This window comes from Vidua macroura, chromosome 1 (genome assembly GCF_024509145.1).
Source record: "Vidua macroura isolate BioBank_ID:100142 chromosome 1, ASM2450914v1, whole genome shotgun sequence".
NCBI classification, from domain to species: domain Eukaryota; kingdom Metazoa; phylum Chordata; class Aves; order Passeriformes; family Viduidae; genus Vidua; species Vidua macroura.
The window spans coordinates 114,365,244-114,392,121 of record NC_071571.1 but is presented as its reverse complement, the minus strand read 5'-3'; the positions used below and the strand labels follow the sequence as shown (position 1 = coordinate 114,392,121).

Below are 26,878 nucleotides of genomic sequence, written 5' to 3'. Positions count from 1 at the left end.
TAACAGTGACACTGGTATTAAAAAATCAGGGAAATGTTAAAGTTGCTCAGTCACAAACTATGGAAAGTGTTTTCTGCTTTTTTATTTCAGGTTTGCTCTTTTCTGCTCAGCACCTTTTGGCCCACTGAAATGTATGTTTGAATGTATATTGCACCTGTTTATGAAGATCAAACCTCCAATATTAGTATGTCTAAGTAACTTGCTGTCTTTGATTCATTTATATGTAACACTCACATAAAATATTATGATCTTAGTTATGCTTTATAAGTGGTCTCCTTATGTAACTATGATAGGGTAAAATGACCTTAACCTGAGCATAAACCTGACATATGACCACTGGAACATCTTTAAAGTAGTATTTTAGAATGAAGTATCTATAATGCAGAAATGGTGTATTGTTAACTCATATGTGACAGTTCTGTATCTGTTCTAATTCAGAAAGAAATAGAAACATTTCTAAAATAAGCACAGGAAATGTAAAGTACATTTAAACATTACCATTTGCACAGCAATCAACCTGGAGCCTATTCATATTTAGAAAAAAGAGCAGGGTCTAATTAAGCTCTAGCAAACTCAATTCTATTTCCTTTCACACCAACAGAGTTTGCCTATGTTTGTCAGTGCTGAGTTTGGCTTGTATGCAGTTAAGCACATGTCATCAGTTTTCATTCAGTCGATTCAACTAGTTCATATATTCCTTTTGATGTATTGCAGCTGTTCTTGTGTTTAATTTATGCAAATATTCCAGAATCTACATTTATTAGCAGCCATGATAGCTAAAACAGAGTGCTTTGCATAGAGTCCTGCAGAATTGCACAAAGTGAATTTCCTCTTAATACTTACAGATGTGTAGTGTCTGTATCTTATTCTAAGAGTGGTTTTGCCTTCAGCCAGGAGCCTTCCAATAACTTTCCAGGCATAATTTGGAGTCTCTGGATTAATCTGAAATATCATCTGAAATATCTTGATAGTTTAGTGATTCTAATAGACGAATTAATGAAACTTGTTTTCTGTTATAGAAGAAAACCCCTTTGAATAGGGAAAGATTGCTTCAGTAAATAATGCCTTGAATAGTTTGACCAGTCCTTTCTATGTGCCTTGTTATTTTCAGTGAATTATCCTTTTGTAAATATAATGAACAATTAGCATTGTAATACATCTTTCCTCTTGGAAAGGGGGAAGTACATATTCACAGCTTAGTATTCAAAATAGCAAGGGTTTCATAATACCCTACATTTTCTCATTTCAATTGTTTGACGGATATGCCATCCTGTTTATTAGATTTTCTTTTAAAAAGAGGGATCTTTTGCTTAAACTTATACATCAGATCTGTAATAGTTTTGAGATTTTGTTTACTTTTCAAAATAAATATGTATTTTATGTTTTACATGTTCACATCTCTGGCAGAGGAGAAAAGAAAAAAGATGAAGTATGCACATAGTGCTTATCTGTATTGTGTACAGTATCTATGTGGTGTGTATGTGGTGCTGTTCCAGAATCTCATATTGCAAAGTATAGTTGTTAAATAACTTTTCATATTTCAAATGAAAACTTAACAGAATATGTTAATCTAGATCTTTAACCAGTCTAGTTTTAACTGTTTTCTAAAGTGATTACTAATAGTAATAGCAGAAAAGTAACCATATTCACTACAATTGGCTTATTTCTTGATCCCACAGCATTTTCCGATGGAAACAGGGATTTGCTGAGAGGGGAAAAATAAGAAATCCATCCTTCTTAATGTTCTTTTGCCAAGCTAATATAAGGGTCTCCACAGGCAAGGATTAACTAATACAAATATGCTTTCTGAGCAGCCATTGAAGAATTACTAATAAACATAATTACAGCTGAGTTCAAGATATCCAACCTTGTAAATATATCCTGGTATAATTTCATTATGCTCGGCTGAAGCCCTAGAAGAAGCCAATGCTTCAATCTCTTTGTTCAAGTCTTAATGAATTATTGGAAAGTGGCTGATTAAAAAGCATTGAATCAGAAGAGGCTGCTGCATTCTAAATGTTGCTCTCTTTGATGTTGTTTACCTCCCAAGTTGACTCGTTTCCTTCGCCAAAAATCTCTTCACATGAAGCTCTGAGCCTACTTTTTTGGACCATTATATTGTGTTTGGAAGATAAATGTGGTAGGTAGCTGTTTGGTGAACATTGTAAGTGTTCATTGGAATTCACACCTTAGAATAGAATTCTCCCCAGAAGTGGGGCACAGCTATATGGTAGCTAAAGGGGATAAAGCAAAATAAGTGACATGCCCAAGCAGACCTTTAATTTCTTCTTAGAAACCACACTTTCTATACTTATTCCTTTATTTTACTTCTGTTTGGTAACCTGTTTGCTACCAGTTTCCAGTTCCCTCCAAAATTGACTCTTCAGCTGCCCAAGGCAGAGTCTATAATGTGAAAATATCTGTTTATGACACTGAAATCACTGTGAGGCACTGGGGAAGAGCTATGGCCTACACTATCTACCAGCATATACTTGTGGAGAGCTCCAGATTTCAGTTAATCAAAAAAGAGCACAGGTATAAGGGATTAGGCTGTGAGTGCCTCTTGAGATTGGACCATTTCAAAGGTATGGATGAAGTTTGAATAATTGGTGGCCCCTTCACAATGTCTTAGCATTGCTCCATTACTTCCTGCAGCACACATAGGAGGCAGTCCCACTGTGAGCATTCACATTTCCCAGCAGATCAGTTCCACACTGCATTGTTGGTTAAAGTAGTCTCAAATAAGCACAAGGTTAAACTGCATCCTGATTTTGTCATCTCACCTAAAGTTCTTCTCACTGCATGCATCCCCTTCAATAATGTAGAAGGAGCCATAAGGTTCCCCACTCAGGCAATGGTTGACAAAGACTCTATTCAGATTGTGTGGAATTTTTCAGTTGAACCTGCCTTCAGATTATCCTTTCATACAGCCTGTGCTCTCTAAGAGTAGAGATGGGGGTTAAGAGGTTGGCATGCTTGGACTGAGGCTCTTTAGGGATGACCTTGCACTATGATTAAATTAATAAGCATGGCCTGCACAGATGGAAGTGACCCACAGTACATGGTTTTAGAGTTTCTGAGGTATCTCACTGGTAACACACCTTGGAAGGATCCTCAGTTGTATATCTTCTGAAATACTGCAGAAGAAGCACCAGAGTAGACTATGCTTTTACCTCACTTACAATAGCCTAAGGATTATTTCAAATTAACCATGTAGGTTTAATTTGAAGAGGCAAGTATACAGAATAAGAATATCTGAAGCATGGTAATGAGGAATGTAGCCCAGGCCTAGTAATTTACTCCTTCTCACAAGAGTATGGTAAAGATGCAGAGGGTGAAATAGAGGAGGAAATAACATGAAAGCTGATTTTGCCAGACAGGTAAAGACTTATTCATGTTGATAGGATCTTCAGCTGGGAAACTCCATGGTTGTTATAGCCTCTGTGCCACCAGAACAGAAAAAAGTGTTGGCTCAGAAAAGAGAATCTGGTTCAAAGAACTTAAAATAAATATCAGATGTCAGAGCTGTGACTTAATTGTTTAGCTAAGTAGATCATGTGAATTACACACAGATTGAGGACCTGGTTTTGCTCCTGTGAAAATCAAGGAGAACAGAATCAGGGCATACTCTCCTTCCAGCATTTTTCAGTCCGCAAAAATGTGTTCTTTGAGAATACACCAGCTCTAGATTAATTGTACTAGCCGGGAATCCAGAGAGCTGCTTCTACACAACTGCTTTGTGGTTTATTACTGTAAACATAAGCTAAGACTCTAAACAGAACCCATTTCCTTAGTTGCTCTTGGTTTTTATTCCAAAATTTGACATTCAAACAATGGATTCTGTCACTAAGCATGGCAAATAGAACTCCTGGTTTAGACAGTGTTTTTTGACAGTTGCCAGTCTCAAAGAGATACATTGAAATGTACATTTATTTTCCTCCCTTTATTGTAGTCTTGCATTACAACTCTTCCAGTATTGGAATTAGACCTGTGCCCCAGCTCAGGGACATTACCTTAGAAATATCCCCTTGAGGAACTGTAGTTTTGAAAGACTTATAACTTCATAGAGATTTTTTTTTGTTGTAATGAACATCTAAGAGATGTTTGTTACTTTTATGAATGAAAGGAGAATTTTTTTTTTAATCACACCACTTTTAATCTTACCCTAATGAATGCTTCCTTTAGTATTTTTAAATTCTCTATTAAAATTTAAAAAAAAACCCCATATTTAATCATGAAGGCTTTATAGGAGTGAGGAAAGTATCCAAAGAAGGACAGTAGCACATGAAAACTTGAAAGGAATTTTTAGTTACAACCAAAATTAAATTACCTGGAGCTGACTGACAATCTTACATTCAGGAAGAGCAGGATTGTTTTGGGAGAAGGCTTCATGTGAACAAATGAAACACATTTCCATTATCTGGCTAAGATCCTTCACATAATACTAGTGACGAGGTGAAATACTGGTAGACGTGTGACAGAAAAAAAAATATTTGGAAACTTCTACAGCCAATTTATAGACTGATGTGTATTTGTACAAATTCTGTCTGGATGATGAATGACTTGGTACAGCATGTAACTGATACATTCTAAAGGAACAGAGCACAGAGAAACTATTTAGTATCATATTTCTGGTCATACTTGTAAGATGCTGTGAGAAATATTCTGATTTAGATAGGGCAGTTCTTATGTGCTGGTTTCTGCATTCATACTGCAGCTAGGGCTCAGCTTCTTCAAGTTCGTGATGATGATAATACCATTACAGCAGTCTTTTAACCAGAACTGAGCTGTGATTCCTTTTTCTGAGAAATGGAAGTTCGGTGTCTAAGCACTTAGCGAGCAATTATGTTTCCTTCAAAAATAGTGAATTAATCAAAGAAAAATCTAAGTTTGAGGGGAAGAGGAGGAACATAATATTCCCAGTGTTGAAAAACGTGAATAGTTCACAGCAGGAGAAACTATCCTCCCTATTCCAAGTCCACCTATCCTGACACTTCAGACACAATTCAATGTTTATTTTGTAGCTTGAGTGGGTTAGCTCCCTCCAGCTTCAGGTTATGTCCTTCCCACAGTTCAGTGCCCAGTCTTGGAGGAGCCAAGTCTAGGGATAATCTGTTGCCCTTAAGAGGATGTTGAACTGGTGGCTGGCAAGCCCTTTCAGGCCGTAAATAGTCATTGCTCTGCTGAGGTGGGAAGGCCTCCCTGGATTTACTGTTCATGCCATTAGTTGTCTTCATAGCAGCGATTGCTAACTGTTCCTGTCACTCTCTGCTCCCACTCACAGCTAGCAGAGTCCAGACAAGGTGTGGAGGCCAAGCAGAACGTAAGGGAGGGGAGAAGGCAAAGGGCAATGGCAAGGACAGGGAAGAGTGGGGGAAGTATCTGTCTGGGTCCTTTGCATGGATTTGAACAGATCTGTATCATCCTCTCCTGATTGCAAGTCAATCTTTTCTGCTTCTAAGGCCACTGAAGAGCCTTGGTTAAATACAATTGTCCACCATAGCTTCTGAAGGATTGACCTCGTATGAGTAAAGGTAGGAAGGTGTTTTGTATCCATCGAAAGTGCTCCAAGTGATACAAGATGAACACCAAATATTCCTATGCTTGTTTCTCCTACTTTTGTTCTCTTACATCTGGATGAATTTTCCAGTCTCTGCCCTTGCACTGTCACAGGTGCTTTTACTCTTGAATGATAGGGTGATGTGGATCACAGAGAGTGGGAAACTGAGACCACATGAACAGTTGTGGTATCTCAAAGATGGTCCTAGGAGTTCAAGTCAGAAAGCTGGGAAAGGATAGGACTTCTGTATTCTTTCCAGTTAGCAGCATAATCTGATGAAAAAGCAAAGTCAAGTAAAATCAGTATGTGTTTGCTTTGTTTACTCTTACTGATCTGATTTTGTGAAAGCTTTTATTGAAAAATTGACTTCACCTGAAACATAGGAAAACCTGGAGACAAAGTTTGTCTCAGAAGACTTTATGTCACTTCGCCTTCCTGCACTCACATGAAAGAAGGCAGGTTTCCCACAGTCCATCCTACATTGTGCTGGGGATGGACTGTGCTTGCAAGACTGCCATGATCCTAGCTGCAATAGCACAGCATCCCTGGCCAGGGTAATCTGCTCTCAGTATTTCCTGTGGTGTTTAATAGAGAAGTACAAGGATTACAGGACTGAAGGTCTTGCTTTCTCAAAAAAGGCTTCATTCATTTTCTACCACAGATGAATGGAGAAAAAACTGCAGCAGTGAAGAAAATTTAGAATACAAATGAGCTCAAATTTAGAATATAAATTTAGAATAGAAATGAGCACATAACGCCTTCTGAGACAGCAGCACAATTATGGCTCTGGTGCTTCAGAAAGAGAAACTTGAAAAAAAAGAATTGCTTTAAAAGTTATCTGTCTCATGATGTACACCAAGGTTCATTTGCTTTTCCTAAAAACAGCGATGTTTTACAGTTTGAAACATACAAAAAGGGCACGGATAATGGGTAGTTTTTTCATAAAAACTAGCACTGAATCAGTAGGATGTTACTTACAGATTTGCCAGAAATGTGGCAAGGAGCTTGAGATATTTAATTTCTAATCCCAGGTACTCCTTAGCATATAGTAGTAAGTAAACTGAATTAATTCAGAAACTGACTCCATTTAGTGACTTGCAGTAAACAAAGAATGGAGGATTTAGGGATAAAACACTGTGGCAAAAAAATGCACTTCTTCTCAAGGTTTAAGAACATGTTTTGGTTCATGGTTTGCAAGCTTGCATCATTTTTAGGTGAGATGTAGGGTGTAATCAGAAGGATTCCAGGAGAGAGGTAGTAGTAGGGATTTAAGGGGAAATTATTCATCTTAGGTGTTCATAGGTCATGATCCAATGGGGATGACAGAACATAAATTGTTAAATAAACTAAAATTGGTATTTTGCATTTAGAATAATTTGGCTGAAGCCTATTGGATTTATTGAATCTAGCTATCAGCTATTTTGGGAAGCACATCCAAGAATCTTGTTCATAAACTTTTTCAAATAAATAGAATGTGCCTAGCTAATGTAAGACTTCTCTTTCCTGTTTATCAGTTATTTGAGATAAATAAGTACCCCTTTATCCTTGAAGAAAGATCCAAATCATGTCTTTTGTGTTACTATTTATATTATAGTATGTACAGAATTTTCCATACTATTTTTAACAGTGTTCCTAAAGTTTACTGCCCCATTGCTCAAATACATTCTATAAATCCAACTGAAATTGTGTCCCACATTTGTCATGTGTTTTCTTGAGATCCACCTGAAATCTCTGCAATAACAATAAAGCTGAAAACTACTTGAGTAAAAAATGCCTTCCATAATTCTCTTGCAATTACATGAATGAGATGTTCATGAGTGAGAGGGAGTATACGACCATCAGTGAGAGTAGAATTTGACTCTGGTCACTGTAAAAAGGCAGCACTTCAAATTAAATTTCAAGCCTGTTTTTAGAAATCTTAAAAGCAATAATGAATATTCCATTCCAAGCAAAAGGTGAATAATGAGAAATTTGAAATACTTCAAATCTATTTGCATCTGTAGTGTGTAGGTGTCAATCCATCAAATGAATTTTATGAGGACATATAAACATAGACCTATAGACAAAAAACTAAGCATGCAGAACTAGGAAAGCTGTATGCCTTTGCTCTTTGTATGTTTTTAATGGGCTTATTTTCACATTTTATTGCCCTTTGTAAGTGTCCTTATCTGTTTTGGGGTTTTTCATCAGTTTTAGGAATCCCGTTGTACAATAATTTGCACATTTTTTTAAATGCCCGGTATTTGCAGTACTGCAGTTTTGGTAGAACCAAAATTGATTGCAGTTATGCTCCTGAATGCCCTGTGGATATTAATCCCCCTGGTTTTAAGGGAGCAGCTGATGTAGATAAGACTTACAGGGGTGAGTAAGAGAGATGGGACATATGTGAGTAGACGTTCTGGGATAAGAGTGAATGGTTGACTCTAGAGTGAAGAGAGGACAAAAATAGAAATCATGACTAAATGCCAGACTGTGATTTTGGAAGCTAGTGCTTCCTTTTATACCCATCTTTAGCAGAGTTAATAACAACACTGATTTTTTTAATGTAATACTCTTGACAATGTGGCTGACATAGTAAACTTCATCAACCATTATGAAAGCAGACCCTGGTAGGCTTTTTCTTTGGGGTCATTCCATTGTACCTCTAAAGTGCCTGATGTCACAGCCCACTTCATTACTCAAGTTTCTGGTGAATGTTCCAGAATAAAACCTTAAAATTTTATATATACAAGGCCAGATATTGTTTTGTAACTAAAGTTGGGAGAATTTGAAGATATATCAATTAATCTGCATTTAAGAGGAGTATTATTTGCCATTTTCACATCAGAAAAATATTACTGGAATGTATACTGGGGCAAGTATATGTTAAGTCATTGGTTTAAGTATCCTTAGAAGCACTTCTTCAGGCCTGGACAAGTAATTAAACATGGAAGCATCTATTAGACACAGGAGCAGAACTAACATTTTAGGACTTGTCTAATGAGGTATTATAATATATCACAATGTGCCTTCCAATTTTCTGTATAAATAAAATTGTAATGCCAAACAAAAATTTTATAGACAGTAAATAAGTCCAAAGAGATTGGAATAGTGTTTATATCTACTCTTTGAGAGGATAAATTGACCAAGTCATTAATTATGAATTCTTAATTGCACTCTGGAGTATACTTTGTGTTGTGGGAACTGAAAGGGCTCCCATTAGGCAGGGTAATGGGAAGCCTGGTAAAGTCTGCTCGCAGAGCAGGAAGGTATGCATGACTACTTTCAGCATATTCTACATTCAGTAGATGGCAGTGATATGTAGTAATATATTAATTCCGGGTTTTCTCTTTAGCAGTCACTCTTACCTCTGTGAATCCAAGCCGTGTTGATTTGGGGATTTATCTGAGGCTTTTTCTTCCCCAGAAAATACTGAGATACTAGATAATTCTTCACTTGCTAGAGTAGAAAGTGACAGAAAATGAAAAAAAAAAAAGAAAAGCTAAGTTATTGTAATCATTACACATCATTGGAGGAATCTGGTAAGTTTTGAATTTCAACAGCAATATTACTTCCAAAAAAGAATGTGTCTGTCTGGAGCATTGACTCATTTTCCATCTATGCTCAGTATGTACACATCAAAGTCTCAAAACAAAAGTATTCAGTAAGTGGGAACTGTGTGTTTTACTTAACAGGAGTAGTAACACAGACTTCTCGGAATACTGCACACAGAAATAGATATTTTCCCTTGTCTAAAGGAATGAATTGCAGATCTAGTGCGGGAAAGCAGGGTATATGAGTTGGGGTGGGGGTATATAAACAAACAAATTACTAAGATAATTAGAAATTATTGTAAAACTTTTAATTGCGGAAAACTGGAAGAAAAAGAACAAAACAAAAACAGAAATGCAGTTTATGTAGCAGAAATTGCAGATGAGTAGTCTAAGAGAATTAATATACATAATTTAAGAAAATATTTTCCCACATGGAAGTTATTTCTAACACAAATAATATAAAGTGTTTAATGACTTATGATTGATAATGATGGAAGGAGTTGCTCCTTTTTGCACAAAGGTTTTTTTCCCTCTCTATGGGAGACTGTAATAGGAAAAACATTAAATCTGTTAGTCTGTGAACTGAGTTGTAATACAGCCACAAATTCATCCTAAGGATTTTGAGAGCTCTTAAGGACCTCAGAATCAATTGGTGTTCCTTTAGTAGGGAATAAAAACGTCACATATTTTCAACAAAGTGCATACTCTGTTTCTCTGCTGTTTCCAACACCACATGAGGAACCAGTAAAACATTTCAATCTATACTGATATGTCTATTGTGTACAGAACAAAAAAGTAATATCATTCTGGTAACAATGGCATAGCAGCATAGAAAATATAGCATTTTCAGCCTAGCCAAAGCTGCTGGAAGTCCTCAGGTTTTCAGGTAGGGACTTTGTCCAGCCCTGAGCCCAGAAGTAAGAGTTTTGTGTAATCTGGTCACAGTTGAAGTGTAATAATGAAAGGAGGGAATTAAGACCTTTTAATTAGTTGGGCTACTGAAGAAAGAAGGATATGCTAATTGATTCAAGCATGCTTAACATCATGTGCTGCTGAGGGCTGTGCTGGGAGCTGCTCTCCCGAACACTGTGAAACCTCAGTGTGGAAAGCGCCCCAGCCAGGGATTGGGATCCACTCCCTGTCACAGCTGCCCTCAGTTAGTGACCACATGTTTCTGTCTACCTCTAGCAGTTATACCCAGGTGAGAGCTCTAAGCACACACTTCATGCTCAATTTATTCACAGGGTATTTTATCTGTGATTCTCACGAATAACACCTATGTTTTACTCCACACCTCACTGAATTCTTATCAAATGAACATGAACAATTTTTTCTCTACTAGGATGCCTTGTCTTTGCTCTTTGAACTGTTTTCTATTTTGAGCAAAACTCTTTTTAATCTTTTATTAAACTGAGGCAGTATATCTATATCTAAAAGTTGTAGGAATAGTTTTGTGTGTAGATTAAATACAGAGAAAGGATGTTTTGGGACATTAAGTTTTTGAATATATATATATATATATATTTTAAGCACTGTTTTTCTAGGGTTTCACTTATATTTGGGACAATTATACTGAGGATACTTTCATCTTGGCACTGCAATGTCATTCTAGTCACTCATCTTCCTAGCATATCACTTTACTTGGGTATTATTATCTTGTTCTGGTTGAATTCCATCTCTGTTGCTTCAATTCTTCTGTGAACTTATAAAATTCTTTACGAATTTACATTTGAAAGATTTTATTATAATTTTTATTACCAAACTATTATTACCAAATTACCAAATTATTATTTTCTGTGTTAAGTAAACCATCTTGACATTGTTGAAAGTATGCAAACCTCCTCCTAGTAGTATTTCACCTTGTACTGTTGCAGTAGGCAAGAGTTGCCATCTTTAGGCAAGGTGGAGAATTTGTAGAAAAGAAAAGCTCCATCCAAATAAATGTGACTTGTCTGTGTAAGTACTTGAGACAGTTTTGCTGACAGTGTTCCAATATTTTTGGGAGCATGAAATTTCAACCATTGCAAGATTTAATTGTATACTATGAACCAATATAGCCTTTGTATAAGTTCCAACTTTGGAGAGTCTTGTCCTTTAAAATGTCACTTTTATTTAAAACTCTGCTAAAATATACTGTGTTGTAAGCAGCTTCATGACATGAAATGTTCTTCCCTAAAAAACAAAACAAAACAAAAAACCAAAACCCACATGCTATTTTCATGCCAAAATGTTTTGGAAGCCTGCATCTGGGTTTATAATAGAGGAGTCAGCTGCATCTTACTGCTGATGGTTTTCTTCTGCCATTTCACAGATAAAAAACAAGAAAATGCACAACTGTGCACAACTCTGGCTGGATGCCAAACACCCAGTAATGCCACTCTCTCACTCCCCTCTGCAACTGGACAGGGGAGAGAAAATATAATGAAGGTTCATGAGTTGAAATAAGGACCTGGAGAGATCAGTCACCAAATACCATTATGGGCAAAATAGGCTGGAATTAGAGGCACTAACTGAATTTACTATTTACAAAATCAGAGCAGTATAATGAGAAGTAATGTAAGACCTGATAAACACCTTCCCCCACCCCTCATTTCTTCTCAGCTCTAGCTCCTCCCCCTCAGTTGTTGTAGATGTGGCAGAGGGGGACAGGGAAAGGATCAGGGTCAGTTCATTGCATGCCGTTTCTGCTGCTGTTCCAGCACAGTATCCCGCCCACGGGAGACAATTCTTCATGAACTTCTCCAACTGGAGCCCATCCCACGGGGAACAATCAACCACAAACTGCTACTATATGGGCCACTCTTTCATGGGGTGCAGTCCTTCAAGGACAGGCTGCTCCAGTGTGGATTCCCATGGGGTCACAAATCCTACCAGGAAACTTGCTCTAGCGTGGGCTTCTCTCTCCATGGGTCTGAAGATCTTTGCCAGGACTCTGCTCTGTCATAGGCCTACTACAGGTTCACAGCTTCCTTTCAGGCATCCACCTACTCTGGTGTGGGGTTCTTCCAGGAGCTGCAGGTGGATCTCTGCATCCACCTGGACTTCCACGGGCTGCAGGGCACAGCTGCCTCACCATGATCTGCACCACCATCTGCAGAGAAATCTCAGCATTGCTCAGCACAATGGAGCACTTTCTCCCCTTCCTCCTCCTTCTCCACTGACCTTGGCATCTGCAGAGTTGTTCCTCTCAGTGTTCTCAATCTGCTCTTCTCTGGCTGTAGTTGCATCTGGACAATAACTTAGTTTTATTTTCTTCTTAAATATGTTATCACAAAGGTGTTACCACCATTTCTGATTGGCCCAGCCTTGACCAGTAGGGCACTTTTGCTGTCCAATTAACACTAATTCTCTGAATATACTAAAAATGTACAAAAGTTGTCTGTTGGGAGCATAAACAAATACAGATCTTGATTTTTTTTTCTGCCTGAGAATGTGGAGGTTTTATGTTCCAAGTCAACAAACTATTGTGTGGAGTTGGCTTATTTCAGGGCTGTGATCGCAGTTCTTTTTATTTATACTCCGTTAGGACATGAATGTTCCTGGCATAACTATGGTGACATGATACAGGAGACAGTGCAAACACAGGGTAAAAATCAGCATGTGCTGTCACAACTTTGCAGTCTGAACAGACAAAACACAGAGAAACTGAAGGCACAGAAAGGTGAAAAGACCCATTGAAGGTGGAGCAACTATCTCTTAAGTTGCAAGCTGAGGACAAACCTGAGACCAGACTGTAGTTTATTTAATCTCCTAGCTTTTTGTAATTTCACCCAAATTAGTGAAAAATTAAACATTCCTATCACTTGCTGTGTGCTGAATAACAACTGAAAGAATAATCTTCTGGGGAATTAGCTTTACAACAGTGGTTAAATCAACTTTGGAAAGTTTATGACAAAATTTGAGAGAGGGGAGCTGGATCAGGTGTTGCTTACTGATTCCTAGCTCAGACCTGGCTAGCTCTCCCCATCATCACATTTATCCCAGCTGGGATAAAACTCAGGCAGATCTATTCACCTCTTATCTAAAGCTATGAGATCTCTGAAATGTCATAGCTTGATAGAACTAACAGTATGGATTGGTTTAGAACCAACTTTGCATTATAAACGTAACCATTTTGTCTGTGAAGCAGAGCTGGAAAACCCTCTAAATTTGTCTTGTCCCTAGAGTTTACCATAAATATTTCTGCTATTTTGGACCGAAGGGCCAAAAGCAAATCCATCTTAGCACCATTTAATAGTTGCCCATGGCCAGTGCCGTGGGCAAGGGCAGGCAATATTTTGCCCTGGATGAGTAAATATCTAAGGATATGCATAGAAGTCCTAATGTAAATAAGAAATAAATCCTAGAACTAATGTTATTTATGATTATAAACTGAGATTATGCCCAGAATGAACACAGAGTCAATAGCTCAAGTGCCTTTTAACCCAGATGTACTCTGTGGTGAGCAGTGCAGACTTTGTAAGCCTGGGCACAAGAATGCCACAGTCTAAATATTCTCCCAGCTGATTAAACCAATGTTACTATGTACCATAGGATATATACTGGCTGTATTTTAATAATTTGTGTAATATGGTCTTGAGGCAAGAGTGGATTGAGTAAGCTCTCTCCACTCAATATTTCCCATTTATGTGGGTTTCACACTTAAAACATTTTATTTTTTCATTTTCCTGTTTCTTTTTTAGTTTTTCACAGTGTGACTTTGAAGTGTTTTGATTTTAGTAATACGTTGCCAATCTATCTTATTATGTTAATGCTTCTGCTTTTCTTTTCTGCTTTTATTTTGTGAAATTAGTATGTCAAAGGATTTAAGTTGCATTGTGAGGATATGAGCCTTTGTTGTGAAAATGGACACCTTAATAGGTGATAGAGAACACATAAAATATGACTGGAGCAACTAAGAACTTGTTAGAAGCCAGAAAAAGCTAGCTCAGGGTCTTTTTCATGATGATTTTTGCTGATGTATAGAAGAGCTTGTCAGAAGTATGTATGGACTTGATATCCTGCTTCTGGCCTCAGTGTGATCAGGAGTCAGTGACACATATTCTTTTCAAAGAAGATGTTCATTAGTTTGATTGAAATGCTAAGTCTTTTGAGACCTCAGACTCGCAGTTGTGTACAGACAGAAGGGCTTGGCTACGCTGCTGGAAGAGGAGAGAAAATTACTGTGCTTGTGTTGGGCAATTCATAGTTCAGGGGGAGTTGCCTCTGCCATTGGAGCCAGAAGCGTTCCAGTAACCTGTGCTGCCTGTGATTCTCATACAAATGAGCTTTAGGTCGTTTTTTGTGCCGAGCTGGGGGCTCACTGATTGTGTTTTATCCAGCACATGCACTGTACTATTAAGCAAAGGAGCACTTGAAGGAAGCTGAAGCATGGGCACATGCTGAAAAGCTGATTGCTGCCCGGAGGGACAGCAGCCCCAGCGGGGGAGCAGCAGGCACGCAGGCAGTGTCACTCGACTGCTTTTCAACACACAACTGACCTAGATTTCCCTGCTGGGGCAGGCGAGGCTGGGCTGCTGTGGACTCTGGGCCAATGTTGCTTACTCGTGGAAAGCAGACTCTGCAGTGTTCCTTCTCAGGCCTACCAACTCAGCTACAGCTGCAATTTTATATTTGCAGTGCACAGCTCCTTGACAGAGCATCAATCTGTCCTCCTGTTTCACCTTCTGGCCATTAAGGGATGGGATTTTGGCTGTAAACTGACTTTTCCTAAAGAATTTTATGGGGCAAATAGAGATTTTTATGGGGCAAAAAGCAGCTACTGTTCCCACAGGAAATTCTATGTACTTCGCAAGTGTCTGTATCTAAATGTTCTTTGTCTGAGCAAGAACGGTCAGCTCCTAGCCTATCCTTCACCAGACAGTGATTATTCATCAGTACTTGTCCACTTGAGGCATCTCATTCAAACCTCACAACAATTGTTTCCCTATTTTGCCTTTTTATCTTCTTCACTGTATAATTTTAAAGTACCCGACATTTCTTATCAGTACAATTCTAAGTTTATTGGAGAAAGGATAGCATTTCTTCTGCAATGAGAAAATAAATCACTTAAAACTGATATATTTAAGGAATCTTAAGTAAAGTAGGTTTCCTAAACTTGATGAGTTGCAGTAAGACTCGGGCATTTTATCTTAAAATCCCAGCCTAAAAATGCACCCATGTGACCTCTGAGAAACTGCCTAAAGCCAGTGGTAAGAATTTATCTTGACAGATAACCAACATCTTCCTATAGTATGAAAGGAAACTAGCTCTCTCCTGAGCTGAATGTTAACTCAGATTGGGAATTGAAAGAAACATAGGAGAATGCAAAGATTTAAAATTATTTTAGATGTAAGGAAATATTTTTAGTGGATAAATATATATAACTGCAAGTCCTAATGCTGCAAGTTAGTCATGTTCCTTGCCTAACTGCCAGAGAAGGTTCTTTGAATTTGACATAACAGGCAGCTTATTGCTGTCTCCAGTAATAACTGCAGGTACCCCAAAATTTTGAAATAGTTTTTTCAGTGGAAGATTCATGAGGCTCTGGGGAGGTGTACTGGTTCTGAGGATATTTACTTGCATCAAAAGTTTCTGCTGTCAGCCAGAGGCAGCCTCCCATTGAAAAAAAAAAAAAAAAAAGATGAAAAAAAGAAAATGGAACTTTATCTTTTTGTGTTAGTTGCATTTTCTGTTCTTTGTGATTCTTTTGTGTGTTCTGAGGCTTCTACTCTCTTGTGCTTTCTGGGGAAAAAAATGCCATAAATGGAAAGGGAATATTTTAAAATTCACAGCAGTTTTCACAGGAGAGAAGGACCATTTTTTTACTAATATTGCAATGAAAATGTGCATGGCCCATGTCTATTTTAGGTGAATTGTAGGAGAATTTTCTCTTCAGGTACTTGTTATTTCAAAATCCAAAAAGTAATATTTAGTTTGTATTTATCTAAGTATTTTACATAATTTCTTCAGGTACTTATATACTTGTAAGTATGATAATAAATATTATTTGCAGTCTTTCTATGCTTACAGCCCCACTCAGACCTAAGATGTGCAGAAATTAGTGTCAGAAAATGATTGTGCGTTGTAGGATGACCATTTAGTTAGTATTCATCTGGGAACTACCTGAAATACTTCACAATGTTGTTTACATAGCCACACCTATGAAAATTAATACTAGTTAATTTGGGAATCTATTTGGTCTCTGTACATCAGACATCTTGGCATATTATGCTTTCAGAGCTTTTACTGTAATTCCTAGGCTACATAAATATAATTTTTTTTCTTCTCTCCTCAGAAATTTTTCCAAGAGATTCCAGTCTAAAAGACAAGTTCATAAAACATTTTACAGGTAAGGCAGCTGCTTGTGTTTTCCCACATGTGCACACTCTAAGTAGCTGCAAATGTCATACCACTAATATTTTGAGGCTTAACATTTCTGAGGCTAACATTTCTGAGGTTAAATGTGCATATTTTAGAAGTAGAAATCTTTGAAGAATTCTAGTTTCATTGAATAATCAACTGAACTATCTGGTCTAAAATAACTTTCAAAATGTGGTAAGTTAAAACATTATTTAAAAGTCATTGTTTAACTTTTATCCTCCTATTGTGCTTTCCATATTTATTTTCACATTCACTAATTTTGGAACTTTTCATTGGACTGCACATATTTTTAAGAAACAGACCTTTGTGGCCAAGCAAGTTTTCACCAAATCAGGGAAGATTTTTTGCATCTGTCTCATGATGTCTATGTGTGGATACTTATTTTAATAGTGAAAACAGATAGAACAAGGAAGAATTAAATTAGTGTAAATGAAAAATAAAAACAACTTGCTGTTTCAAGTATGAAAGTTTATGATGATTACAAGCAAGTACTTGAAAACTGAGGAGCTGTATAATGCACTTAACTTTGGAACTGCATTGTAACTACTGAGAAAAAATATTGTACCCTCTGAATATATGCAATAAGAGTTGCTAATGACGAGGTGTTTGCACTGATTCTTTACTCTCCAGTTCCAGCTTTCTGTAACTCAGAAAAGTGAAGGTCTCAAAGTATGACACTGCAAATAACATGGTTTATTTTCAGGGTTATTTGAAGTCTTGAAACTTAAAGCTAGAAAAATGATTGGACATCAGAGCAAGACAAAGATAATTGGAAATAATTATGCATTTCCTCTTTGCTGGAAATTTCAGGCAGTGCTTGAAAAGAAAGGAAGGTATTTGTTGTCTCTTTTGCATGGGGGAAGTGTATTCCAGTCCTAGGGATAAGCACAATTTAAGGATCTTTCTGCCAATCGCTCACTGAAGCCCAATGGAATCTACAGGAAATGTGCCAGAGCCAGCTGGCCCTTCACCCTTGCAGTAAACAAGAGTAATTGTGAACCTCATCATTTTCAGTCCATATGAGAAAGAAAATATAGAGCTTCAAACTATGCTATGTGACAGTGCAACACTGAATAGTCCTCTTCTGGGAAGGACAGACAAGAGAGATTTGTTTATTCTAGTACTTAATCAATTTCCTTTTCATTTTTAGCTTTGGAAAATCTCAGCTACCATAAAAAACTCAACATAAGAATCTGGGGAAGCTGAGTAATGAATACAGAATGAGTTTCATTACTCAAAACCAGGAAAAAACAACCATGAGTTTTACAGAAGTTATTGTGAGAGTGGTAAATCATAGAAAAGAAAGAGGGGAAAAAAAATACTTGAAGACCTGTCTCTGGACCCATTCATTAAATTAATAGTCCTTTTCTGCATGAGTAGTTGCCATCAAAATTGCTGAAATTACTTGAGTAAGATTAGCTGGAATGAATGAGGAAAGCAGGATCATTCCAAAATACAAAAGTCTGTTTAATGGCTGAGAATTTCTGCCAACAGCAAAACAGTAAGCTTTCCTTCCTTCCTTCCTTCCTTCCTTCCTTCCTTCCTTCCTTCCTTCCTTCCTTCCTTCCTTCCTTCCTTCCTTCCTTCCTTCCTTCCTTCCTTCCTTCCTTCCTTCCTTCCTTCCTTCCTTCCTTCCTTCCTTCCTTCCTTCCTTCCTTCCTTCCTTCCTTCCTTCCTTCCTTCCTTCCTTCCTTCCTTCCTTCCTTCCTTCCTTCCTTCCTTCCTTCCTTCCTTCCTTCCTTCCTTCCTTCCTTCCTTCCTTCCTTCCTTCCTTCCTTCCTGCCTTCCTGCCTTCCTGCCTTCCTGCCTTCCTTCCTTCCGAACTGCCTTCCTTTTCCTTTCCCTTCCCTTTCTCCTTTTCTCTCCCTCTTTCTCTCTTTCTTTCACTATTTTTTTATATATGTCTTAAGATCTTCAGTGATGGGGCTTTCTGCCTTTTGTTGTCTTATATTTGATTGTATTTTTCATCGTTTTACTAGATCCTGTAATCCATCAGCATTTTCTTAAAATACAGTGGAACTTTGGGTTTTGTCATTCTGTTCCAATCATAATCTTCTAGCAGCCTTCATTAATTAAAGTGTTTGATTACAGTTCTCACTAGTTCAGAATTAGGACATCCTAAACTAATGAAGTTGTGAAAAAAAAAAAGAAAAGAGAGAAGCTGAAATCAACATTATCTTTATAGTACATTATCTTTACTGTTTCAGGGTTACGAAAATTATTACACACTTATCATATGCCAGGAATAATAGACACATTTTAAAGCCAAATAAAAACCATATGTAACAGTCCTTGACTATAGGAAAAATCATAAATAATCTTGTGAGTCATAAAGTAATCTATCAATTTAGCTTGGAAAGCCAACTGACACAGTGTTTTGTAAGGCACAATAAAATTAGCAGCCTATTTTTGATGACAGGGAAGAGAGCTAAAAATCATATATTATCTGAAGGGACATGGAATTTATTTAGTGACAAAAGCCAGTGTTGTCTTCATATATGCTGGATAATTTCAAATTACATACTTTTCCTTGAGCTTAATTACTCACTCAGAAAAAAAAAATGACAACAATTCTAGTTCAGACTTGCAAAGGTTGCTCTTCCAGTTTGTTGAAAAGCTTATTTGTGTTTGAAAAAATCTGCTTAAATCCATGTACTACTGTAAAATAAATCTAATCTTCAAGTATGTTCACTGTCATAGAGAGGAATCTCTTCTCTGGAGCTCATGGCAGGTTGGCTTCACTATCCAGAGAGAATTAGCTTGATATATTTTACCAGGCCCATGAACCATCTTTCAAGTTACGAAACAAGTATTTTTTTTCCCCCAGAAATGCTTCCTAGCTTCCTCTGAAAGGAAAGTTGGCCAACAAAGTCTGCTTCATGTGAATAATTTTGTAACATTTCTTGAAGCAAGCTATTCTTATTCAGGGTTCCTACTTGTACTAAATTTAGATTTGAATTTAGTCTTATTCACTTAACGTCAGTTTATGTCAATGTTTTCTGTCCAAACCACAGGATACTCATCCCCAGCTGTCAGTGACAGTCTTGCTAAGCAGGTTATGGGATGCAAATACTGTATTTTTGCTCTCCTTTTCAACTTGAATGTCACCAGTAATACTTTCCTGAGGCCATCAGTGATATTGGAAGGGGTCTTTGGCAACTTCTTACAGCTGAGCCATGTTTTATAGAAAAATAGGACCATAGAATGATTTGGGTTGTAAGGAACCTTAAAGATCATTTAGTTCCAACCTCTGGCCATAAGCAGGGACACCTTTTTATCAAATATTAGTGTAAACCAATGGCACTGTATATCCAAAGAGAGCAGCACACTGTACCCTGGACATGCAGGGATTTGCTTTGCCAAAGATGAAACACACCCTGCGTTCTGCACATCGTATGCTTTTTTACTAGGATTATTTTATCAGGAGATCAGGTTCCTAGATGTTATTCAGCTGTCATTTCTTTTTTCCCTCAACACCCACACTGTATATTAAGAATTTTATAAGCCATCTACGTGCAAATTAAAATCATTAGTACATTGAAGTACTTGATCTTTCCAGGGGTTAGAAACTCGTATTTTCTTAAAATGTTGCTTTTATTTGTCTTTACAAATAGTATCCTCAGTCCAGATGCATTACTCCTTCTACATTAGACTACAGACATTAGACAACTATTGAACAAACAAAATTCTATTGTAATTGCCATTCTATTTTTCACCATATAAGAAATTTTACTGCTAATTTTGAAGTACTGGAATTTCAAGCCCAAACCAACCCATCATTTTAATGTGTCATTTTTCTTTTTTTTATATCATGAGTGTAAAGGCACAGCAACAGAATTTCTTTCTGTTATTTCACTAGCATTATTATACTTGTGTTTCATCATAGTTGTTTAAGGTATAGTAAAAGACTAAATGCAATTTTAGCTGAGAAAAAAATTATCTTAGTGCTATGTGTTGTTGTCAGTCATTGAAGCTGCAGAGCAGTGACACTGTTGTTAACTCCTCCTTACTTTCAAACAGGGCCAGTCACATTTTCCTCAGAGTGTAGCAAGCACTTTCATCGACTGTATCACAACACAAGGGACTGCTCAACGCCAACCTGTAAGTAGCAAAGTACCTTCTAACGCTAGCTGTGATACTTGCTTGAAAGCAGCACACTTTTTTTGTTAAGTGTTTGGTGTCCTGATCCTTTTTTAAACAGTTGCTCTTTAGCACTACATTAAACAACATACCCAAAGTCTTCTAATATATAAAGATTTTCTGTTAATGCAGTTGCTCTCAGCTGAACATCATGGAGTTCCTTAAAAGTGATGCTGAAATAAATGAAATGAAAACTACACTGAAAAAAATCAGTAGGGCATGCTTATGCAGAGGGCAGATATTCTCCTTCTTGCTCTCCTTAGCTTTCCTTGTGCAAGATAAAATCTGAACCATTCTTTACCTTCTCTTAATGCTTAATTGTATCTTTGTTAATGCTTAGTTGTATCTTTGGGGTTTAGTATATTTCAGCTTGTGAGTATAATTTTCTATTATATGCCCATTGTTAAGCAACATAAAATGATTTGATTCATCATTCTGTTATTGATACTTTCAGTTCTCATCAAACAACCTTCTTCTCTGAGACTGAGGAAGATTTGCTTTAACACAGCCTAAATATAATTTTGTCAGAGACACTGAAAAATAGAAGTTTTCTTGGATAAAATGGATAAAAAAGCAAACAAAAACCCCAAACCAAAATGGAAATTCTTTAAATAGAAGTTACTTCAGAATTCCCTAGTGCAATGGACAATTCAATTAAAGTCAGTGGAAAATAATCAGTGTGTTTTAATTAGAGAAGATGAATCTCATTACAGATGTGTAAGCACAAAATGTGGGCAAAGTTTGGTGCTTTGGAAGCTTTTCAGGATTTAACGTGAAAAAACAATGGCACTTTCTGACTGCATCACTTAGAAACATTGTTTGTGAGCAGCTGAGATGCTCTCTCACTATAGCTCAGCACTTCAGAGGATTTAGTGTTTGAAAGGGGATGGAACAGCCCTCATCTCCATTTGGCTTTACACTTATCAGAAGCTGGAATGTAGGAATCAATAGCTGATCCTCAAAAGATATACATACAGCTTTCTAAGTAGACACAGGAGCAGGCAAGACATATTTCTATTACATGCTGTGCAACAAAAATACCATGTGGCATGTTGTGTGCCTTGACACATGGATCCAGAGCATGTGAATATTATTTGACTTTATGTATTGGCCGAATGTTTCACTTTATTTCTGAAGAGACACGGTAATATTATTTTCCTTCTAATTAAATAGCTTTTCTTAAAGTTAAAAAGAAGACTGTGAATTTGAATGGTGTGAAGAACTTATTTTTTAGTTCAACTATCAAAGCAAATTGTAAAATAAAGAGGGTGATTTAAACCACAGCAGAGTTTTGTTCCCCCTTGAATTAAGCAAACCCAAAGCAGACAATGAGTTGCATTCACCTGAATGTTCTGTTCTAAAAGGGAGAGCTAAATCTTCAGGTTTGTCTCCACCTTATCTATCACTCAGGCTGATCATAGCCAAGATCTTTCCCTGTGTCTTTAGCAGGGCTTGATATTTTCTGTCAGGGACACCTTAGTCATCATGAGATGAGTTATTTCCTCTCCTTCTGACATGGTTATACACTGTACAAATATTTTCTGAGGAACTGAAACCCAGATAGCAATCACTTTCTTACTGTTTGGCACAATTTATATTAAGTTTTATTAACATACTTATCAAGCAAGAGAAGAAATTAGCACCTATGAATTTCTTGTTAGCAAATATCAGAAAGGATAGCAATGATTCAGGTGTCCACTTGAACCAAGTGGTCATGTGAACCAAGGGCACACAACAGGGGGATTGGAAGTGGGAGGTTAATATCTTTGGTCTGATGATTAGGAGATGTACTTAAATGTGAAAATTATGAAATTAAATCAATATTAATACTAAATGGAACAATAAAATGTTTGAAACAGCCTGACTTCTGATTATGTTATAGTGATAGTTAGAATAGCCTCCCAGTTAATGAGTTAAATTCCTGGTCTTCCACATCCCAGTAGGAAACCTCCTGGTAGAAATTTAGTTCCTTCCATCACTGGCACTTTTCCTCTAGAGCACTGATTATCCTAAGGTACAATCTAATATTGCATCTTGCACACATAATTTTGCGAATTTCCATCAGATAACAGTTTCACTGTGTAGAGTGCCTGAAATTCAAGTACAAACTTTGCATTTAATTTTATGCAGTTTTTTAAAGGATATCTGGCAACTGAAATTCATTATTGCTGTGGATAATTCTGTTTTATAGATTACAAAAGGTGTGCAAGATTGCTAACGAGATTAGCAATGAGCCCTTTGTGTACACAGTCCTAGGATGTTTGCTATGTAAGTATAATTTTCCCCACTCATTTTCTTATTTGTTGAATGATCTAGTGGTTTACTTCACACACACTTGTACCTTGTTATCAGGTGTGCATACAAAAAGATGGTATTATCAGAGTGTATCAACATGCATCTTTGGCATTTCAGAACTGACTGTCTCCTCCTGGAGATACACAGAAGTACAATTACCTCTGACAAGCCCCACTGTAATTTCCTACAAGTCACTTGTGGCACTGCAGTCCATAATTGTGCACTGGGTGGCCTCTTGCTGTTCAAAATTTCATGAAGGAGTCTGCTTGGTGAAAGAAAAATGCCCAAGGACTTTGTTGTTAATCCATAGAAGAAACAAAATGTCTTGGTCTCAGGTCTACCAATGCACTCTTCATAGATCACCTATCACTTAATTAATTTCTGAGACTCCTTTTCATTCCCATATTGTCTTCTGAGAATTTCTGAAAAGTTAATAACCACATCATGATGATGGAAGGAAACTGAACATAAAGATGTGGAAAGCTAAAGGTTTCACTAAGTAGTCTGAGGAAGAAACCAGTCCATTCTTGTTTATGAGTAGCATGTCAAATGTTAATTACACAGCATTGTCACTGATGAAAGTAACATCTCCAAGTGAGCTGTTTTCTTCTGTTATTTGGATAACAATAAGATGGTTATACTTTCAAAGATTAATTGTAAATACACACACCGATTGTTATTGTTAATCACTAAAATGTATAAGTTCAGTGAATTTTATTTATTTAAATTTCTTTAAAGATGGTTTCCTTTCACCACCTCCTCCTGACAAATACTGCAAGCTTGGAGCTTGGGGGAGTTGTGTATGTCACTTCTTCCTGCATCAAGACTTCAATTCATACTAATCAAGAATAAGAAAAGAGTAGGATATGAGTCAGTTAGCTGATTTGATTTCTCAGTGGAGGTGGGATTCATTTTGGTGGCTGTGCTTTAAATATGGCAATATTTCAGTTATGAGAAGAAATGACATAATTTCTTTCTCTTCCTTTATTCTTAACAATTTTCAGTCTCTTTAGCCTCTCGATTTCCAGGTGTTGCAGATGGTTTTGAATATACCAAGGACAGCAAACCAGAGACTGACTAGGCATCTCATTACTTTGCCTGTATCTCCTTTTCATGACTCAAGGCAGGAACGCTTTTCTGAATGCCCTATTTAAAAAAAAAAAAAAAAAAAAAAAAAAAAAAAAAAAAAAAAAAAAAAAAAAGGGGCGGGGGTTCTTAAATTCCTGTTTGTTTTTTAGTATTTTCTTTTAAATCTCAGCTTTCTCAAACATCCCACTCTCTTACTTTCTGCAGTTTTACCTTTTTTTGTCTCTGTTTTTCCTTTATCTGTATCCATTTACATCTCTGGATTCATGTATCAGGGCTTTCAGAGAGATTTCTGGTGTTCCAAATGTTTTTCTTTTAAGAGAATGAGTCAAAGATCTGCCTACATATCCACAGTACAGAAGCATCTATCTCATCCTATTTCCATCTTTAAAACACAAAAGGATCAAAAGTTGTTATGATTTGCAAAGCCAGGTATTTTAATTTGCCTGCCAAAAATACATTCAAAGACATGAAAAATATGGAAGAAAGGTTTTAAATGGTAAGCATTGCTAGCAGCTCGTGTGCACTGCATTCACTTAAAGTTGTATCTAGGCTGGCTTTCTCTCTACTTTGTTAAGAATAGAGAAAACATCATAGGAAAAAGTAGATCCATGATCTGAGAGTTTCCCATCTGTCTCTGTGCTCCCTCACTCCATTCCTCTACTAAGTACAGCGGACAGTTTCCATCATAAATAAGACATCCTCACATTTTCATGTTTACTCATATCCACTGATTCTTGGAATAGAAACATTTTCTTGAGAAGGGTGAAGAGTGGCAGGAGTTTCTCCCTCTTTCCTGTTAGTTGGGAGTGCAACAAAGGAGTTACATACATTCATCCCTCAATAACATTGCATTTCTAACATGATTCTCTGATTGCTTCTACTTCATCTTTTGGCACAAGGGATCTGTTCTCCTCACCACCCTCACACTAGTGTAGAGAGGACATGGCCATAGATCCTGTTGCCTGTAAGAAAATTTTCCTTCATTTTAACATCTGACAGAGTCTTGGAGATTCTTGGTTACCTTAAAGAAGGAGGCTCTCTCACTTGAAGAACTGACAGCTATTTTTAAGCCTTTTTCTGCCAGTACTAAAATAGGCTGCCTTTTCCTCATTAAAAAAAAGTGCTGCAGTGCTATTATGCAAATATTTTCCTTCCTCATCCGTAAATATCCGGCTATACAAAGAAGACGTGGTCTTTTCCTCCTCGAAATGAACTTTTTTTGGGGAAAGTCAGCCGTCTGCACGCGGGATCCGGTCACGCAAGCCGTGGCGGGATGTTTCAGCACCATGGAGAGACGCCGCACCCCGGGCAGCCGCTGGGGTGGCTCCTGGCAGGGATGCCGAGCACATGCATACAGCTCTTAGAGGTTTGGGTGGGTTTATTTTCATTTCCTGAGTCAGATCCCTGCAAATGGAAGTAAAGGATTTGATGAAACCCAGAATGTAGAACTGCACGTGGCTATGTGCATGGGGAACTTCCCTGCAAGGTGCAGCAGTGCAGACCTCTATGTGTTAAACCTCTTGGCACTGATGCTGAGGATTTGCCGCGGCAAAACTCATTAGTGTTCACAGGAGGGCAAGACCCACTGGCATTTGAAGTTAATCTTATGATTTATGCAATCTGCAGGAAGCTGTGGTTTATGAACAGAATTTTGCCAAGCAGTCTGCTTCTCTGGTTTGGAACTAGTTATAAAATGGCATGTCCTTTTCTCTTGCAGACTTTCTACCAAGGAGAGAATTCTGATTTGCCAAGAAAGTGCCTTGAAATCTTCACAAATGGAGAAGACATCTTTTATCTTTTTGATTTATAATGTTTTGTTACTAGATGCGTTTTATTTTCATATATTTGTCCGACATTCCATATTTGTGTGAAACATTATTTTATTTTGTAAATTTGTTGCCTATAGTTCAGACAAGCCAATTATTTAAATACATTGTGTATGAAGAATACTAATGATATACTGATTAAGTGTTATAACCGTATGCAGGGAGTTGGTAAAATTTTGCTGTTTCTCTTGTTACGTTGTATTTACATCGTTCTGCTCAGGCTCTTACTCTCATTATTTGCACTAACTTGAAATGCAGAAGTCTGTGTAACTGAAATCTGAATAAGCTGTAAGTGGGGAAGTTTTACTTGCCATGGAAGATATTTTATATTATGAAGCTTTGTTAATATATACATATGTATTATTGTGCATCAGAAAAAATTTGCTCAGAAATGCACCTTGCTTTCAGGAACATTTGTATGACTATTCTGGATTTTCATCAGTTACATTTGTACCGGCACTTATGGAAAGAGTTGCAAATAATGTAAATATAAAGACTGGAAAACTGCAATGCAGTTTTGGTGGAATAAAGAACATAAAAATAAACTATTTTACAGGAGGAGTTATTTAAGTTTATTAAGAGGTCACTTATTTAATATGTATATTTAATCTACTGGTGAACTTGAAATAATCTTCCACTGAGAATTTCAAACTTGTGGGTTTAGTATTTTACAGCATTTCATTTTCATGAGGTAAATTTTATTCAGCCATTTATTCTTCAGCTGAATAAGGTGTGAACAAAAATGCGTCATGTACCTAGTGTGAACAACAGAAAACATCAAGTATGCAAAGAGGGTAATAAAAAAGTCTAACAGGAGAAAAAAATGCTTTAAAGCATAATTCCATAAATTGAAAGGGTATAATGAATAAATTTGGCTGGTGATACATCAGCCTTAAATATTTTGGAAGACTCCAGGGCACAACTGCTATATATTTTTTATTTAAAATCAAATTACATTGGTCACATTTGCTCTTATCTCTTTTATTGAAAGCTCATGTGATTGCTTTAAAAAGAACCTAGTATCCAGTGGGGGTTTTACAGTCAGATACAGAGTAATTGACAACACACATTGA

The 26,878-nt window shown here is 37.1% G+C and overlaps 1 protein-coding gene across 2 annotated transcripts in view; it reads left to right on the top strand.

The window, feature by feature from the left end:
• The window catches only part of ALKAL1 (ALK and LTK ligand 1), a 36,297-nt gene extending 9,950 nt beyond the window's left edge, over positions 1–26,347 (top strand). Inside the window, exons 3-6 of one of the 2 annotated variants that reach the window (XM_053989709.1) lie at positions 16,370–16,423; positions 20,476–20,556; positions 22,787–22,863; positions 25,697–26,347. In XM_053989709.1, coding sequence (XP_053845684.1) covers positions 16,370–16,423; positions 20,476–20,556; positions 22,787–22,851 — 200 coding nt within the window. In that variant the 3' untranslated portion in view covers positions 22,852–22,863; positions 25,697–26,347. The remainder of the gene's footprint in view (positions 1–16,369; positions 16,424–20,475; positions 20,557–22,786; positions 22,864–25,696) is intronic. The other variant, XM_053989715.1, reaches the window with a different exon arrangement.
• The last annotated feature ends 531 nt before the right edge of the window (positions 26,348–26,878 follow it).